At 34.4% G+C, this 16,852-nt stretch overlaps 1 protein-coding gene across 1 annotated transcript in view; it reads left to right on the top strand.

Moving 5' to 3' along the window:
• Positions 1-16,852, top strand: part of Dhc16F (Dynein heavy chain at 16F) — a 108,120-nt gene that overhangs the window by 12,777 nt on the left and 78,491 nt on the right. Inside the window, exons 9-21 of the mRNA XM_085945780.1 lie at positions 53-285; positions 1,649-1,797; positions 3,389-3,517; positions 3,842-3,948; positions 4,835-4,985; positions 5,795-6,004; positions 7,331-7,525; positions 9,730-9,876; positions 10,750-10,926; positions 12,016-12,225; positions 13,804-13,950; positions 14,265-14,515; positions 15,940-16,232. Coding sequence (XP_085801906.1) covers positions 53-285; positions 1,649-1,797; positions 3,389-3,517; positions 3,842-3,948; positions 4,835-4,985; positions 5,795-6,004; positions 7,331-7,525; positions 9,730-9,876; positions 10,750-10,926; positions 12,016-12,225; positions 13,804-13,950; positions 14,265-14,515; positions 15,940-16,232 — 2,399 coding nt within the window. The remainder of the gene's footprint in view (positions 1-52; positions 286-1,648; positions 1,798-3,388; positions 3,518-3,841; positions 3,949-4,834; positions 4,986-5,794; positions 6,005-7,330; positions 7,526-9,729; positions 9,877-10,749; positions 10,927-12,015; positions 12,226-13,803; positions 13,951-14,264; positions 14,516-15,939; positions 16,233-16,852) is intronic.

The raw sequence follows: 16,852 nt of genomic DNA, 5'->3' as shown, positions 1-16,852 counted from the left end.
ATGTAACTTTATACATCACTAATTACGTCATTATAAATGGTATTTCTCTTAGAATTGGACGTCAAATTGTGACAGAAGTAATGACAGAGTGTGAAACTGTAACGATGGATTTAAACGCTGCCCCAGAATCTTCGTCCGATCTCGTTGAATATAATTTGATGTTAAACAACGTAGAGAGTATTGTCGCCTCTTTAGAGAACAAGTTGGACTATATTCGTGATATCTACGATTTGATAGACGAATATAAAATTGACATTCTTCCTAGCGACATGAGAGACTATTCGGGTAAGTTTTTTTACATTCACATAATATCTACAATATTACACATTTGGCGCTCTCGTTTTAGAGGACGAGGCCGCGGTAGGAGGCTGATCAGGAGTCGATATTTGGTTATTGCTCCGATGGAGATGGAGGAGCGTATTTTTATTGCAGCGTAAACAGTCGGTACAAGAGTTATGTTACAATACTTGATACTGCTCCGAGGTACGAGGCTCGGTGAATGAGATGCTGTGCGGAGCGATACAGAGACTAAGATACTGACAAACTGGGAGGTTATGTTAGAGTGGGATTTCTAATAAAATTGTGATCCGTTAATTATCGACGTACTCATAATCAAAATAATACCTTGAAAATAATATTTAGGAAATAACTATTATAATATTGAGTCAGCTATTTTATATCGAGTTTGCGATAAATGGATATGGGAAAACGAATATTAAGGAAATTAAAATTGTAGTCAGCTATTATTTAGCATGGCCGATCAATGCGTTGACATGGCTTGAGATGTTGATTCTCATACATACATTTTTCTACTTACCTTTTATAATCGACACCGTAAGTAGAATGCTCCCTTTTTACAGATTTTTTTTTATTATTATTATTTATTTCTTTAATATAAAATCCATAAATTGTATACTCGAAATCGATACATAACAAATAATTATCAAGCATTATATAATTTTGAAAAACACTTTCTGAGAGAATATATTATAACCAATAGAAAAAATCTTTTTTGATAAAGTAAGCCAACCCGAAGGGGAATCGAACACCGTATCTCCCAGGTTTATGCCCTATCCGTGCATTACCACTATGGTGACATACTAATTGCGATAAATTTTAACTATTGGTCAATTTTAATACCTAGTTATCAGTGCTCTTCCAAATCAAGCTACTTTGGCAATCGATTTTTGTTTTTTAAATCAAAGTAGGTAACTATTTACTATTACTTTGATTACTAACCGACGTCGTGGAATTTCTCCAATATTTTTAGACCTACTTTAATTTAAGAAACAACAATCGATTGCCAATTACAGATTAAAAAATCTTGGAGTGATCCGTGACGTCGGTTAGTAATTAAAGTAATACCTACTTTGATTTAAAATACAAAAGTCGATTGCCAATTGTAGCTCATTTTAGAAAGCGCTTTAGTGAGTATTAAAAGCCATTAGTAAAAATGTGTCGCAATTAAGTATGGTGCCTTTAGCATAGTGGTTTATGTACATGGGCGCGAAACCCGAGAGGTGCAGGAAAAAGATTTTTTTATTTGTTATAATATATTTTCTCAGAAGTGTTTTCAAAATTATGTATGTACAATAAGGTATAATATTATAATAATTGTTAAAATTGACTTATTCGTTTATTCATACAGGGTTAAATATGATTATAAATATTTTAAGAAGTAATTGTGACAAGAAATTGCAGTCGCGAAATGTTATAGCCCAGAAATTCACCGTTCAAATCGGTAAAGATGTGTATGAGTTAATGACCGAAGTTCAAACTATTCAAAAAGATGTCTCCGTAAGTAATAATAATTTGCTAATTGGCATTGTACTGGTGTTTATATTCATAGAGTGCTTTTTAGTGAGAATTCCTTGGCCGGTACTTTTAATTAACAACGTGGATTTGGTGCAGACCGATTAGTGGAAACTTTCCTAGTGGTATTTCCCAAGAATGTGTTTGATCCCATAATCTTATTGATTTCACGCAATTTAAATAAGTATAGCTATACGTTGCTTCAATTCTTGATTCGCCATAACAATAATTACAATGTAAATAAATCTTTTTGTAAGAAATAACTTATGTGATTATAATGAGCGATTATTTCAAAAACCTTCTGGTAGAATAGATGAGTATAATTAAAAAAAAAAAAAGATTGCCTGTGTCAGAGGCTGAAAGAGATATAATCAAACGTACAATCAGAACCTACGATATCTTAAAACTTTGCATAAGAGAACACAGAACTATTCGTTATTTTATTTTTCGATAAGTAACTTGAAAAAAAGAAAATTTATAACTTTTTGGTTGCGATATGGAACAATATAAATACACAAACGTCAAGTAAAATCTAAAACAGATTGGTACTAACTCTAGTAATATTGTAGTATAATTTAAAATATTTCGGAATACCTTTTCGTCGGTCTGTCTTGAACATAATACTCGTAAATCCCATTTTCGATTAAAAAAAATACAATATCGTTGAACACGCTAATATATCAAATATATACCTATTAAGATACTTCTGGATCCATAATACATATTTTTCATTTTTTTAGAAGTGTTCATAAAATGGGAAAAAAGTATTGTTTTAATTTTCTATTTTTTTTACCATGTCCGATCCTAATAAGATTTAACTTTTACAACTTTGTACAATCAGCATATAAAATTATGGCTTCACCGATGCATATCTAAAAATATTACAGAGTAAATTCAAAAACAAACTTCCCGTTAAAATAATACTATTACTTATGTCAATTGAGTGAATTCATTTTCTACTACTTCTACGTCACCATGTCCGATCGACGATCCATAGCGCTTGACCACAGTGACGGGCGGGCAGCGGCGCGGCGGCGCGGCGGCGTCTTGGGAAACTCAAACGTATAACCGTGTGTATTAGCCCCAAAAAAGATACTGTCTACGAACATTTCACACATGGTTATACGTTTGAGTTGCTACCACTACGTTCTTGCCATTAGAGGATCACATGGGCCTCCACAGGGTGGAGGTTTGTATCAACAGATTTTGTTTTTACGAGAAATATATGTTAGCCACTTTCTCACCTATTAGGTAGGTCTAAACTTTGATTGAAACACAAATTGAAACACAATATGTGTACTTGCCAGACCCAGGATTTGAACCTGAGACCCACAATATTATATTAAGCCACTCGGCCATCGTGGGCGTGAATAATTATTCTGTGTATTAGTTTAATTATACAGTTTGCTCTACCAAACAAAGGTTATTTTGTATTTTAGAGTTTTATAAGATAGATCCACGTTTTAAGCGACTCTCAAAAGAGTGAACATAATTTTAAACGGTTCTCTCGGATACCTATTTATTTTATTTCACTATTTTAACGCTATGATACATTTTGTATTGATATTTTTTTTAGAAAGATTGGCTATTGGATATTAATTCTAAAAATGAGATTGTGTTCGAGAAACTAGAAAGTCTAATGGAGGAATTATCAGTGTGCCAAGACAGATATGAGCAGATACTGGTGTGGCAGAAGCTATTTAAGGTAAATAAAATAACATTATTTGTTATTGAAATTTATTTACATTAAAAATATGTGAAAACATATCAATCAGAATTTTATGTTTACGATGGTATCGTTAAAATAAAATAATGTTGGTCCAAATACCGAAAGACTAAAACACGTAAGCCCGAACGATCACTTACAATGTATTTTTATTTTATCGTGGAAGGTAGCTCAAAATCAGTCAGTTTGTCGTCGAGATCATTATTATATAATTGGAATATTATATTAACTATATTATGCAATTAAATATTTATTGGGTATTAAATAAATATTACATAATATGAATTTGATTTTATATTATAGATGGCTCAATCTCGATTAGACATATTGGATGAAATTATTCGAAGCGTAAAATTGAGACAACTTCTTTGGACGTCATATGAGGACTGGAATAGATTTCAAAATACTTGGTATTTTTTTAATACTATTTACCCACTCACCTAATTTCATATTCATACGCCAATATTTTTTAAATGTACACATTCTAGCGACATTTTCAATAAAAAATGGGAGTTGCAGCATTAAAAACCGTAAAACTATCCCGGGGTGCAACGGGTTAAATCTGAAATTCAAGACTCCAACCACGCACTCCGGCTCGTCGGCCTCCGTCCACTGTCCAAATTTTGTCGAAACTTGACTGCGCGTGTGGACTTTTATAAATAAAAACCGAAGGACGGTACAAACATACATCCAAATGTATTCTTCAATTTATAGTATTGATTTTATTAGTTAAAATACTAAATTCTTCTTCGATCTTTGTTTTTGTAAAAACAATGTACTTAAAAATCTTATGTTGTAAATAATTATGACATAATTGTATTTTTAACGCAAAGTATTCAATCAATGTGTCATACCAACGCTCACGTATGCATGTAAAACATGGACTCGCAACGTGGGATGGAAAATATAACCCGTAAAGATCGCAAAATAATCCAATGGATAAGGAAACAGACAAGAGTACGCGATGTGATAGAGGTCACTAAGCATTTGAAATTGTATTGGGCTGGACATAGAGCTCGGCTAGTGGACAACCGCTAGAGAAATGCAATCATACCGTGGAACTAAACGCCCACAGGTACGCCCTCAAACCCGCTGGATAGACGAGCTCATAAAGTTCGGTGGATGTAGTACATGGCACAAAGAACTAGGGACCGATAAGAGTTGAAAGAACTAGGGGAGCCCTTCATCCAGCTGTGTATAGACACCGGTTGATGATGATGATGATGGTGATGATGAATATGAAATTCAAATAATTATAAAAAGTCTATTGATTTTGTTTTTATGATTTGATTTAAGGTTCGATTGCCCATTCGACACATTAGATATCGAGCAGATGCAATCGAAAACGATAAATTTTGGAAAAACTCTAAGTCAGCTCGATAAAGGATTGCCCAAAAATGAAATAACCTTCAAGTTGAGGGAGATGGTCGATTCTATGAAAATGAAAGTAAGTTACTCTTTAATTTCTTTTATTGTCTGTCAATTCATGGTGGAAATGCATTGTATTATTAATTTAGTTTTATAAGTTACTCTATTAGGCCAGTAGTCTTTCAATAACGTATGGGCGTGGTATTCTTTCGATATACTGAAATTTAGCAGGAATGTAGTTCTCAACCTTTTTATTGACCCAAAAGTCCCTTTCCAGGTCCTAATTGTGATGTTTACGAAATATTACTTGGATAACGGTAGCCAGATAGACAGGTTACGATAATAATTCAGCAGTTTTTGAGTGAAAAAATCATTGTATTATATTTCTGTTGTTAGCCATATGTCCCGGGAAGTCTTGCCAAATCATACTTATCAGAAAGCATGACAAAGGCCATCTTCGCGCCTAAATCGATGTAGCTTTTTTGGCGACCGCATTTAAATGTGGACAAAAAATAAAAATATGGTCGACTTATACTGAACCTAAAACATTCATATTGAAATATTCGTAGCTATAAATAACTGCTTACAACCGGATTAAATACATAAATTTTTGTATATAGATAGGCAAGGAAATTAACCAAACAGTCTTTACTTAAAATATTTAGGTGAAAATCTTTGAAGATTGCGAACCTCTATGTATATAATGGTTTTTACCAATCCGCTAGAATATATTATGTTTTCGGTTACCAATTCAAATACATTTAAAACGTTGCAGAACCACCGTCAAGTGTTGAAAAGCTAATGGTTTATAAGGCTCGCTTTTGTTATAGTCTGGTTTCTTAATGTTAATAACTAGGTTTCTAAGTTATTATCATCTTATTTAACCAGCTGCCCACAATTAGCTGTTTGAAGAATCCATCGTTAAAGCAACGCCACTGGATTGATATTGAATCGATACTGGACACCAAGTTTACGTCCGATGCTCTTGTTACATTGACTTCCCTTGAGAAAACTCGACTGTTTGATCACACTCAGGAACTTATGGAGGTTTCTGGCCAGGCTAGTTCGGAAGCGTCATTGGAAGCACTACTGACAAAGGTAAAATAATTAATTATAATATCAGCAATTGTAGTACGCCTTTGATTGAGGTGGTATACCTACTTTAGGGGTTAGTAACTTTTTTAATTATTCGGTCCGCATTCAATTTTTAGTTTTAATAATAGGGCCGCAAGTTTTTACTTCGTACCCTTGTGGCACTGCCTCAACAGTTCCGATGCCATGGCCGGCCTCCCTTACCCTGCAGCGGTGTTACAAAAGCGACCTACGCGCTGAAGGTTTGTTTGTCGTGTCAAGAGGAGCAAGCGTTCACGATGGACCATGGGAAGTGGCGCGAACCTGTATTTGCCCTATGCTCCAACGCTGGGGAGAGACAGGATGAAGGAAAGAAGGAAGGGCGTTTTTGAGAGAATATTGGGAATGTAAACAAATTATTTTGATTCAAACATTATACAAGTACGAGATGTTCATTTTAAAAATTCGGTGTGTGTACTTATCTACGCGCGTTAGAAGTTATACTTCTTTGGCGTAATAAAACAAAAAATAACAAAACAAAATATTATTGCAGAATGTACCTACTTTGGATCGAAAAAAATCTCAAAATCTGTGTTTGAAAAATTTAGCAGACAGCTATTTCGACCATCTTTGCTTAAACAGAAAATAGCTGTACAGACTATTTTCGTTAACAATAATATTTTATTACAAATCAAAAGTAAAACATAGCCTAAACCCTATTTAATGGATTAACTGAAACGTGATATTGGCTTTTGTGATGAAACATAATAATTATTATTGTCTTCAATTATTACAAACCGCTAATAAATAAATTGACATGGGATATACGACAAATATTGTCCTAAACTGTAAAAATATGTATGTTTGTGTATGAAGTGTAAACATACCATTGTTTGAATTATTTACCAACTCAACATTCACAAAATTGAACGACTATGCGCATGCGGATGTACGCTTGAGACCGAAATGAAAAATGAATAATCATAATAAAAGTTGCAACATTCAGTCTTTACCCAACCGGCTCAAGCCACAGCTGAAAATTACAAACCTCCAGCATCTAGAACACCCAAACGTCGCCGCGCAAATTAAATTATGTTGCATCGGCGGGAAAAACTTCCGTCCCATGCCAAATGAATACGTTACATTTGAGCGCGCAACTTCGTCACACGACAAAAATACATTCTGATATAAAGAAGTTAAGCTTCAAAAAATAGTTGAAAAACAAAATACAGTTTATATAACACTGTCTGTTTCCATAATAATGATTACCTATGACAGCTGGCGGAGAGAACCAGAACCCTCCCGGGTTAAGTCACGCTCTATGATGCTGACTTGATTGATTTTCAATTACAGATTGAAGATATGTGGAAATCGTTAGAGCTTCCAGTTATTCCTTATCGCGACAGTAAGGATGTTTGGATGCTGGGAGGCTTAGAAGAAATTCAAACTGCAATAGACGAAAGCACGATGCTCGTTGGCATAATACTGAGCTCCAGAAACAGCGCTCCAATTAAAAGTAAAGTGGAAGAATGGGAAAGGCAGCTGGAAGTACTCTCTGATACTCTGGTTAGAAACATTTCATTAAGTAATTTCCTTTTTTTTTAAATTTATGTATTTATTAATATCACGTGACCATGCCACCTGTCAACATTATTGGATGTGACGATATGCTAGTAAATACCGCACTGTCTGTCAAACTATTATGGGAGTATTTATTTTTCAAATTTAGAATTTTAGTTTACGTGTTTGTGTTCTGTCACCTTACCTATTTAAATACGTCTTCTCCCTGTCTTGCTCTCTCCCACACTACATATATTTTCTCTAGTGCGTTACAGACAGACAGATAAATCAAGGCACATAAATATGGTTAAACATTACATTACAGCTCGCAATAAGAAAAATACGTGTATCCATTATTACAAAATGTGGTGAAAAAGCAGTGGAGGTTTTCACTGCGTGGAGGCGTGAGGCGCTGGCATGTTTAGATACGTAGTTTACTGTAGTTCATTCATAAACATTATGGAGAGATTAGAATCTTCGCGCCGCACAGACGGCATTATTCACTAATGTTAAGTAAAAAGTGTATTTTCGTAATAGTTAGTATACTACTTATTAAATTCAGAATGAGAATATGATAAGAGCTATCTATATTACAATCTTGTTTTGACCAGTACCCCAATGTTGGATTTTTTCTGTACTATGTTAATAACAGTTGTGCTTGTAGCCACATTATCCACGCCGAAAAAAATCCCAGTACTGCTAACAATAATACAAAACACGTCTACTACGTTAAAGTACCCACTACCACTCGTCATATATGCATAGCCGTGGATATGCACGGCCGCTTTCTATGACGCTTTAAACGTGTCTGAAAGAAGTGATTTTAAGTGCTCATTCCGTCCCGAGACGGAGCCGCACGGGACTGATGCTGCAACCATGCACCGTAGTGCTTAAAGAAGAAAGTTAAGAAAGAAATTGTAATTATTATCGATACAAATTAAATAATCAGTTGACATTGTTACTTGGGTTATTATTAATTGAGGATCTTGCATTAAAAGGGGGGCAGATCAAACTTTTGGCGGTTAAGGTTCATTTATTCGAGTCACTGCGGATGATCATCCGCAGGGAATTGAATTCAGGTATTCACTTTTTGTTTAGACGTGTCACCGAAAGTGACATTCTCAATTCATTCCAAAATAGCGTCAAATGAAATTGTGGTGTATGTTAGAATTCAAACAATTTGTGATTATTTGTTATATAAATGTAGAAATGTCACCGAGAGAAAGAGGGATAAGAAAAAGAGGCGTTAGTGGATAAAACATGGGTAATGCGATGTAATATCATGGGGTATTTATGATGACAGTACTCAGAGACGCAGAGCGCATGCGCGGAATCATCCGTAGAGATCAAGAAATGATCAAAAAGTAGAACCAGTTGAACTTCATTCACTTTTGATTCCGTATGATCACTTTTGATGATTCGTTGATGAATGTGCGTTTACACGGGTCACTGGGGATGATTCCTCTGTGATGATCGTCAAAAGTGAATCATGTAAATGGGACTTTACTCTTTTTTTCACCTACAATATAACAAAAAAAAATGCTATCGTTTGATGTATGTCAGAGACAATTCCGTCAAAAAACAAGGGTGTTATTGCGAAATTTGGATCTGCCACACATGCCCCCTTTTGATATTCATTTATTGCTTTGTAATACATTGTTAGTTATTTGTGTTGATTAATAGTTTCTAAAATGCAACATTATTAATATTATTATGTTTTATAAACACTAAACATTATAGTACAATTTTAACATTTTCGTGCAGGCAGATCCAAACTTTCAAAATTCGCCAAACTTATTTATTTACTTTACACTACATTATAAATTATTACGTGTGTGAAAATATGGTATTTTATTAAAATGTATATTTTTTAGCATTAGTATAAAGATTAATTTATTAACCATTTTTATTTATTTACTATTTTTTTTAAAGTTGGATCTATCTTTCATGCAAGATCCTCAATTGTTTTTAAACGATTTGGTAATTTTGGTAGTAAGTTAAAATTTTATTTTTGTCCATGTTTACAACAATTCGGCGCGTGTGCGCAGCTATACTATGTTTAAATTGTACGAGTAGGATGCGCCACTTTTGTTTTCCTTTAACAGTCCCAAGTATTCTTAGGAGAATCTGATTTTTGAATACTTTGTAAATCATATTATTATACATAACCGATCGTAAATTAAATATTTCAGACTGAATGGGTTCAATGCATGCAAACGTGGATGTATTTGGAAGTTTTATTTTCCGCGCCCGATATAAAGAGACAACTGCCCGATGAAGCCAGTCTCTTTGTCATCGTCGATAAAACATGGAAAGCTGTCATGAGAAATACAGCTAAGGTATACTATTATTACGAGTATAACGTAGTCGAACTGTTAAAATCTCCTGTGTGCCAATTTTCTAATGACATATTTTTTTAAATTCATATTAGTCCTGGGGTATTAATGTTAACCCAGGGCTCAAAATGGGTTGGAGCGCTGTTCCGGTTTGTGAAATCGGTAAAGTTATCGATCCGTCTTGTGTAAAAAAATACCTTAACCGTCTGTGCGAGATATGCCAAAAAACAAAAAATCTGACACACTTATTTTTATAAAATAAACAAAATTTGATATACTATGTTAATATCTTCAAAAAATTGCCGAGCGCTCCGGTTAGTAAACTTTTCCAATTCGAGCGCTGGGTACTGGGCACGTCAAAAGTTGGTGTTTCACAGTAATATCAATATTGACGGAACATTGAAGTTAAATTCCCTCTACCAAACCCGTCCCGTACCACCCTCAGTCTTAATCGAGAGTATCACGGGACCCGTCAATTGGTGATATGAAGCATCTAAGAAATAATTGGCCTGGGAGTGTCCTGGGAGAAGATGCCCAAGACTTAGGTTGCTACGCTCAAAGTGATCTCTGACTGAGTTTACTGAGCTTACTCTAATGCAAAGTGCCAGGGACAGAAAAATCACATGGAATTTACTAAAAAGAAAATGAAGCTACTTGTTTATTAAATCAAAGAACGAAGCTAATCATACAGGCAGCAAAATTTATGTGAAGAGATCTTCACGCCTGTAGTAAGACGCCGTAAATTTTTTGAAAGCAAGATAATTGGCCTTAGTAGCAACCAGGTCGACGGGCCGAATATTGACGGAACAATAAGACGGTAAATTTTACTAAATAATATACAATGATAGTGTATCGTACATTGATTATTTCGTGCAGGTCCCCCATGCGATGTCGGCCGGCACTAAACCCGAGTTAAAGGCAAAATTCCAAAAGTGTAATAAAATGTTGGACCAAATCATGAAATGTCTCGAGGCTTATTTGGAAATGAAAAGAATCTCTTTCCCGAGATTCTACTTTCTTTCTAATGACGAGTTATTGGATATTTTGGCTCAGGTAATAACATATTACTTTGTTTAATTAAAAAGTTTCGTAATCGAGAAAAGTACTTTAGAATGTATACAGATTACAGCTGTATCGTCAATAGAGATGCGTCGTTCATATACGGTTGACTTTAGACATGTGAGTCAGTGGCTGCCCGTGAAAGAGTCGTACACCAGCTGATGACATGGCTTAAAACCAGGACTTAAACCGTTATTTTTTTTCGATTCGGTTTTCGTTCCAGTTCAAGTAAAAATATATACTCGTATATCGGTTCGGTTCCGGGTTTTCCGGTTTTTGGTTCAGCCCCGGGTGATTTTTTTTTTAAATGTCTATTATAATTATGAGAATTATGTCGAGAAAAAACCGATATTTTTTTTCGATTCCGTTATGGTTTTCATTCTGAAAAAATAACGGTTTTTCCAGTTATCGGTTAAGTTTCGGTTCGAAGCAACGTCTTTCGTGAACGTTTTGAAGATATGAACGAATCATAGTGTATTTCATGAACATGTGGTGAGAGGAGCTAGTCACACAGTACTTAGTGAATAATTATAATTAAGACAGATGCAAGTGGTCTCCGTGAATGCGTTTAATGAGAATTTTTGTTATTCGGGACTCGAATTACCTAATCACCTCATTAATAATATGTAGTTAATGCCTATTATACACGAGGCCATGATACATTAGTGTGTTAACAAACAAATATTGTATAAAAACTGTTGGTAGATTGAAAAAGTAAAATAAAAAGGTTTTTACACTAATCCTAGTATTTTTTTATTACGCCACGGATGGGAAACAAAATACTGATAAATAAGCATTTCCATATTTTGAGAAACATTTGTATTGTTTCGTCGAAAGTAGCGACGCTTGGTCTTTTGGAATATTGCTTTGATCGAAGCGCGCTAATTTGGACGATGGCGACTATCCAAACAACATTTAATTTGACAGCAATATTTGAAGATATGGACGTTTATTTAGTTTTAAAACAAAATACATAATTGTGTATCGAAGTGTATTTCCGTCTCGACTAGATGTTATTATAAATTATTTGAAAGATCATTGTGGTACTTTGAATGGTATTTTTTTGATTTCATACTCAATTAGACAAGAAACCCTCATGCTGTTCAGCCACATTTGCGCAAATGCTTTGACGCTATTGCCAAATTAGAGTTTGCTGAAAAAAGACCAAGTGAAATTAAAGGCAAAAAAGGACCTGATAGTACAGTGAGCAAGGACCAACCGAGAACAGATAATTTAACGAATGAAATTAATGCCATGCTGTCGCCGGAATCAGAACGTGTTTCACTGGGAAAGGTACATTTTGGTTAAAACATACGTTACATGTTATTCATCTGCATCATATCGACTGTAGAAAGGAAAAAGGAGTTAACCCTCATATTAAAAAAATAGGTTTTATTGGATAATACCGTTGAACACGACTTAATACACGACGCGTCCAAAGGATGTAAGCTGCAAATGCCGAATTGTCTATTTTTTTTTTAAAGACAGTGGGGAAAAAGACTTAACCATCGTTTATATTGGCTTTTCTTTAATTAACTCAATAATTAATGTTAGTTTGAAAACATAAAACACCAAAATAGTTATCTTCATGCACTGAAGGCTTACGTCTACTGTCTATTTTAACTTTGACCGAAAAACATAACGAAAACTTTTTTTGCGTCCTGTAAAATTTGATTTGTGTGGGTTAGGTTCTTTTTACTTTTAACAGTCGAATGATAAATGTCTAGATTTGAAGCAAGTTTGAGAGTGGGTCTAGTCAAATGGATCGATTGGACGATTGTCGTCAACTGGACTAATGATAAATAAAATCTTTTATCATTTACCAAGTTCTTGAAACTCAAGAGTATTGTTTTTTCCAATACTCGATACATAGCAGATGTCTCTTGCGAATATCATCTGTAAGGAATAATAGCATTACGTTTGACAGTGACTTGATATTTAGTCATTTTAATACCAAGGCAGTTCAAATGTTGGACTTCGTCTTGAGTACTTTCCGTGTCTTTTCAGATGTTGAACTCTTTATAATTCATTAGTCCTTAGAAGGCTTGACAGCGGGTCAATTGCTTGATCCTCTAGAGTCTACAACATCAGTTGAAATCCAGCCATATGGTGGAGAGAATTCTAAAGACATTTTTGAGACTTCTTTACTATTTGAGGCAGTATCATATATATACAATCAAAATAACAATAACAGGTCAATAATAATAATAATAATAATAGGCCGTTGCACTGAATTTCGAATCTAATCGAATATTTCAATATACAACAATCATTAATTATACAAACAGTTCACCATTTTGCAATCGAAGTTTGAGCAATAACTGGCACTATTATCAAATTTTACAGTTTTGTGTCATAGACTGACTATAGCGGGGCTTTAGCTATATAGATACTGTCCGTGTCTTTATCCATCTGACATAAATACTGTTGTCTAAAAGTACGTATTTTTTTCGATGTATATGTGGCGTAATATATGTGACGATGTACCTATATGTGACGCTCTAGCATTATTCATAGTATTTACATGTGTGTCCCTGATATCATTATAGACCTGAAGCATCGGTTGTTTGTTCTCCCAGGTTGCAGAACTCACCTGCGATTGGCAACGTCAATTGGGAGGACAACAATTGTGTCCAAACAAATCGCTTCGTGAGGATGGGTTTAGGAGGACGTTGTTTTATAAATTCAATAACATGATCTACTATATTATAGTTAGCTCATTCATTGTAGTTCGGTGTAAATTTATTTTTAATACTGTTACCTATTTCTTAGTTTTTTATGACGCCTTGATAATTTGTAAAATTTACCATGTGTAAAATAAATTCCATTGAATTCGAAATGTAATGTAATGACATTTGTTACAAATAATAGGGTCTGAAAGCTCGTGGTAACGTAGAAGACTGGTTATACAAAGTGCAAGAGGCAATGTTTGCTGCTGTAAAAAAATGTATGAAACTGTCGTTAGCAGATTACTTACAGACTCCAAGGACAAAATGGATAACCCGACATCCAAATCAGGTTAGTATGGCTGTGCCTATTATCATAGAACCACATCGCCACCAAATCTAATATAATTGGTGGCAAAATTGAGTAAATCGACATAAAACTATTTGATAGTAAAGTTATGCGAAAATTATCCATTATCCATCAGTTAGCTTAGTACCATCTGTGTATAACAACTGTAACTTTTCAAAATAATGGTTTACTTCTCCACTATCCTAGAAATTTCTCCATAAAACCACGGTATATTACTATCATTTTCACTGAATTGATAGTTACCTACGTTTGAAAATAAATTTACTACATACGTAGTTTATTCATTTCATGGACAGATCGTGCTGACTGTATCACAGATCATGTGGGCCAAAAGAGTTCATGAAATTCTGGAATCCAATCCTACAGAAATTGATGAGAAACTGACCGATTTTGAAAATCAATGCATCGCTGATTTAAATGATCTTGCTGAATTGACGAGGGGCGATTTGACTACACTATTTCGGAGGATACTCTGTGCTTTGATCACCATTGATGTCCATGCGAGAGATACAATTTCGAATATGAAATTAAAGAAAGTTCAACATCCGTAAGTATCTATCTCACAATATCAATAATTAATAAGCTTTTTTTAATTGATTTTACATTTTATTTATTTTTAAAAAGCTTATCCTGACATTTACAATGTGATCTCACTGAATGAAAATACCAAATCATGAGAATTCAATAATCAACAAAATGACTTATTATATATTATATATATTATTATTATTAAATATATTATTATTATTAAATATATTATTAAATAAATATTATAGTTTTAACTGGTTGTATGCAAGAACATGAAGTAGTGTAGTGATACATAAAAAAAGTCTGAGAGCGCTGATTAACGATAATATTTTATTATTTATTATACCTTGTTTGGTTACCTATTATTTGGTGTAAACTTTTATCTATATAAGCCTACTCACTGAATTTACCCAAGGAAAGAAGCTTCTTTCTGTTAAAAGAAATTTAAAATTTGCAATCGTAATAAATTTTGAACTGAATTTTTATCAATACAGTCGCACTTGGTTATTACGAGGAAGATGGGACCGACTGAATTTGCTCGTTATAAGTATTGCTCGTTATATCGCTATATAACATTTTCGCGCCACGTTCTATTTAAGCATAGAACATAATAATTACAAGATAAAAAGAACTTTTTATATACTTAAAACGTTTTTAAATTTTCTGTTGAACATATAAACTTGACTTGACTAACTTAAACGATCAAAAATTTTTGTACTTAATATAAATACAGAATAATTAATATAGAATACTTACTGAAATGTCATTTTGACATTTCAGTATATTTAACATTCCATAGTAACGCACGTTTATATTAATAATTTAGTTGCTAGGACCCCAGACCCCTAGCAACCAATAATAATGTTTTACTTTTTACGGATTTCTTCCGAAATAACTTTTCATTCAAAACAGAATTAACTGAAAATGAATTCAATTCTACTTAAAGATGTCTAAAAGTCGTTACCTTACTTTGAAAAGGTTCTAACTGACATTTTGGCCTAAAATGACTTTTTGGTGTGAAAAGGTTCCATTAGCCATATTCTATCATATACGTTCATTTCGGAGTCAACTATTGCCAAATATGGGAATTAGCAGTATGCCGGAGTTCTACCTACATATCTTTTTATATTGAATATATGACCATTCCAAATTTTAAACGCTGATAGCCCAAAACATTGTCAAGTGCAATTAGAACCTTTTCAAAGTAAGGTAACGAAGTATTAAAAGAATGCATTGGCATCGTGTTCTGATGTATTCTAAAAGTTTAAATGTTTAGCTAGTCGGAAAGTTTGTACTGGATAAACAACCACCGGACAAACAAGAATACGACCTAGTAAAAACGTTGTAAAAATTGCATGACCTTGTACCTACCCTATACTCCGACGTTCGAGCGTAGTAATATCGTTGCAACTAGATAAAATATTATCTCCACTTGTTCAACAGTGACGCATTTGAATGGCTGAAGATGATCCGGTATTATTGGGATGACGAAATAGAAAATTGTGTTGCACGCATGTCCAGCGCCTGCCAAGTATATGGCTACGAATATATCGGTGCAGGGGGTGTGCTGGTCATCACACCGCTTACAGACAGATGTTATCTATGTTTAATGGGCGCGCTTCAGCTGGACCTGGGTGGGGCCCCTTCCGGCCCAGCCGGGACGGGAAAGACGGAGACGACAAAAGATCTGGCGAAATCTCTCGCCGTGCAGTGCGTCGTATTTAACTGCTCAGAAGGTATTATTATAAAACTTATATTAATTAAGTAAGTACCTACACATATTATCCAGATCTCCTTTCCTTATCTATTTCTATGGGGGGGGGGGGATATAAAATATGCAGTTCACAGAAAATGACTTTCGTGGGACTATTGAGGGCAGATGAAAAATATTTTAATTGCAGAGTGGTATTAACATTAATTTCTTAGATTACATTACGGCATGGCCCCTACATCTTTGGCGAGCCCACCTACCTATCGCTCAAGTAAAGGGCAGTGTGATGCTCTACAGCAGTGGTTCTTAACCTTTTTGAAGTCACGGTGCACTTTTGATAATAAGAAAAAAATGCGGTGCACCCTATCAAGCGACCGTGTTTCTTTAAAATAACTTAAAATATGGATATTTTTACGGGTATGGTTGCATTTTGACCGCTTAAAAATACTATATAACGTAAAAAAATATATTTTAATTCTGAGCCTCTAGTGCGAGCACTAGCGAAATTGTCTATGGTCTCGAACATTTGTATACGAATGCGTTCGCTCGCCCACAAACCAAACGCACGGCACGCAGCTTCATTTAGCAATGCAATGGATGACGTCTAGATGTATCTTTAGTCTAAGGGTGCATCAAAATCAAACG

The sequence above is a fragment of the Rhyacophila brunnea genome, unplaced genomic scaffold (assembly GCF_057557595.1).
Source record: "Rhyacophila brunnea isolate RB1 unplaced genomic scaffold, BYU_Rbru_1.0 scaffold_1, whole genome shotgun sequence".
In the NCBI taxonomy this organism is placed as follows: domain Eukaryota; kingdom Metazoa; phylum Arthropoda; class Insecta; order Trichoptera; family Rhyacophilidae; genus Rhyacophila; species Rhyacophila brunnea.
This window is presented reverse-complemented; position numbering and strand designations above follow the sequence as displayed.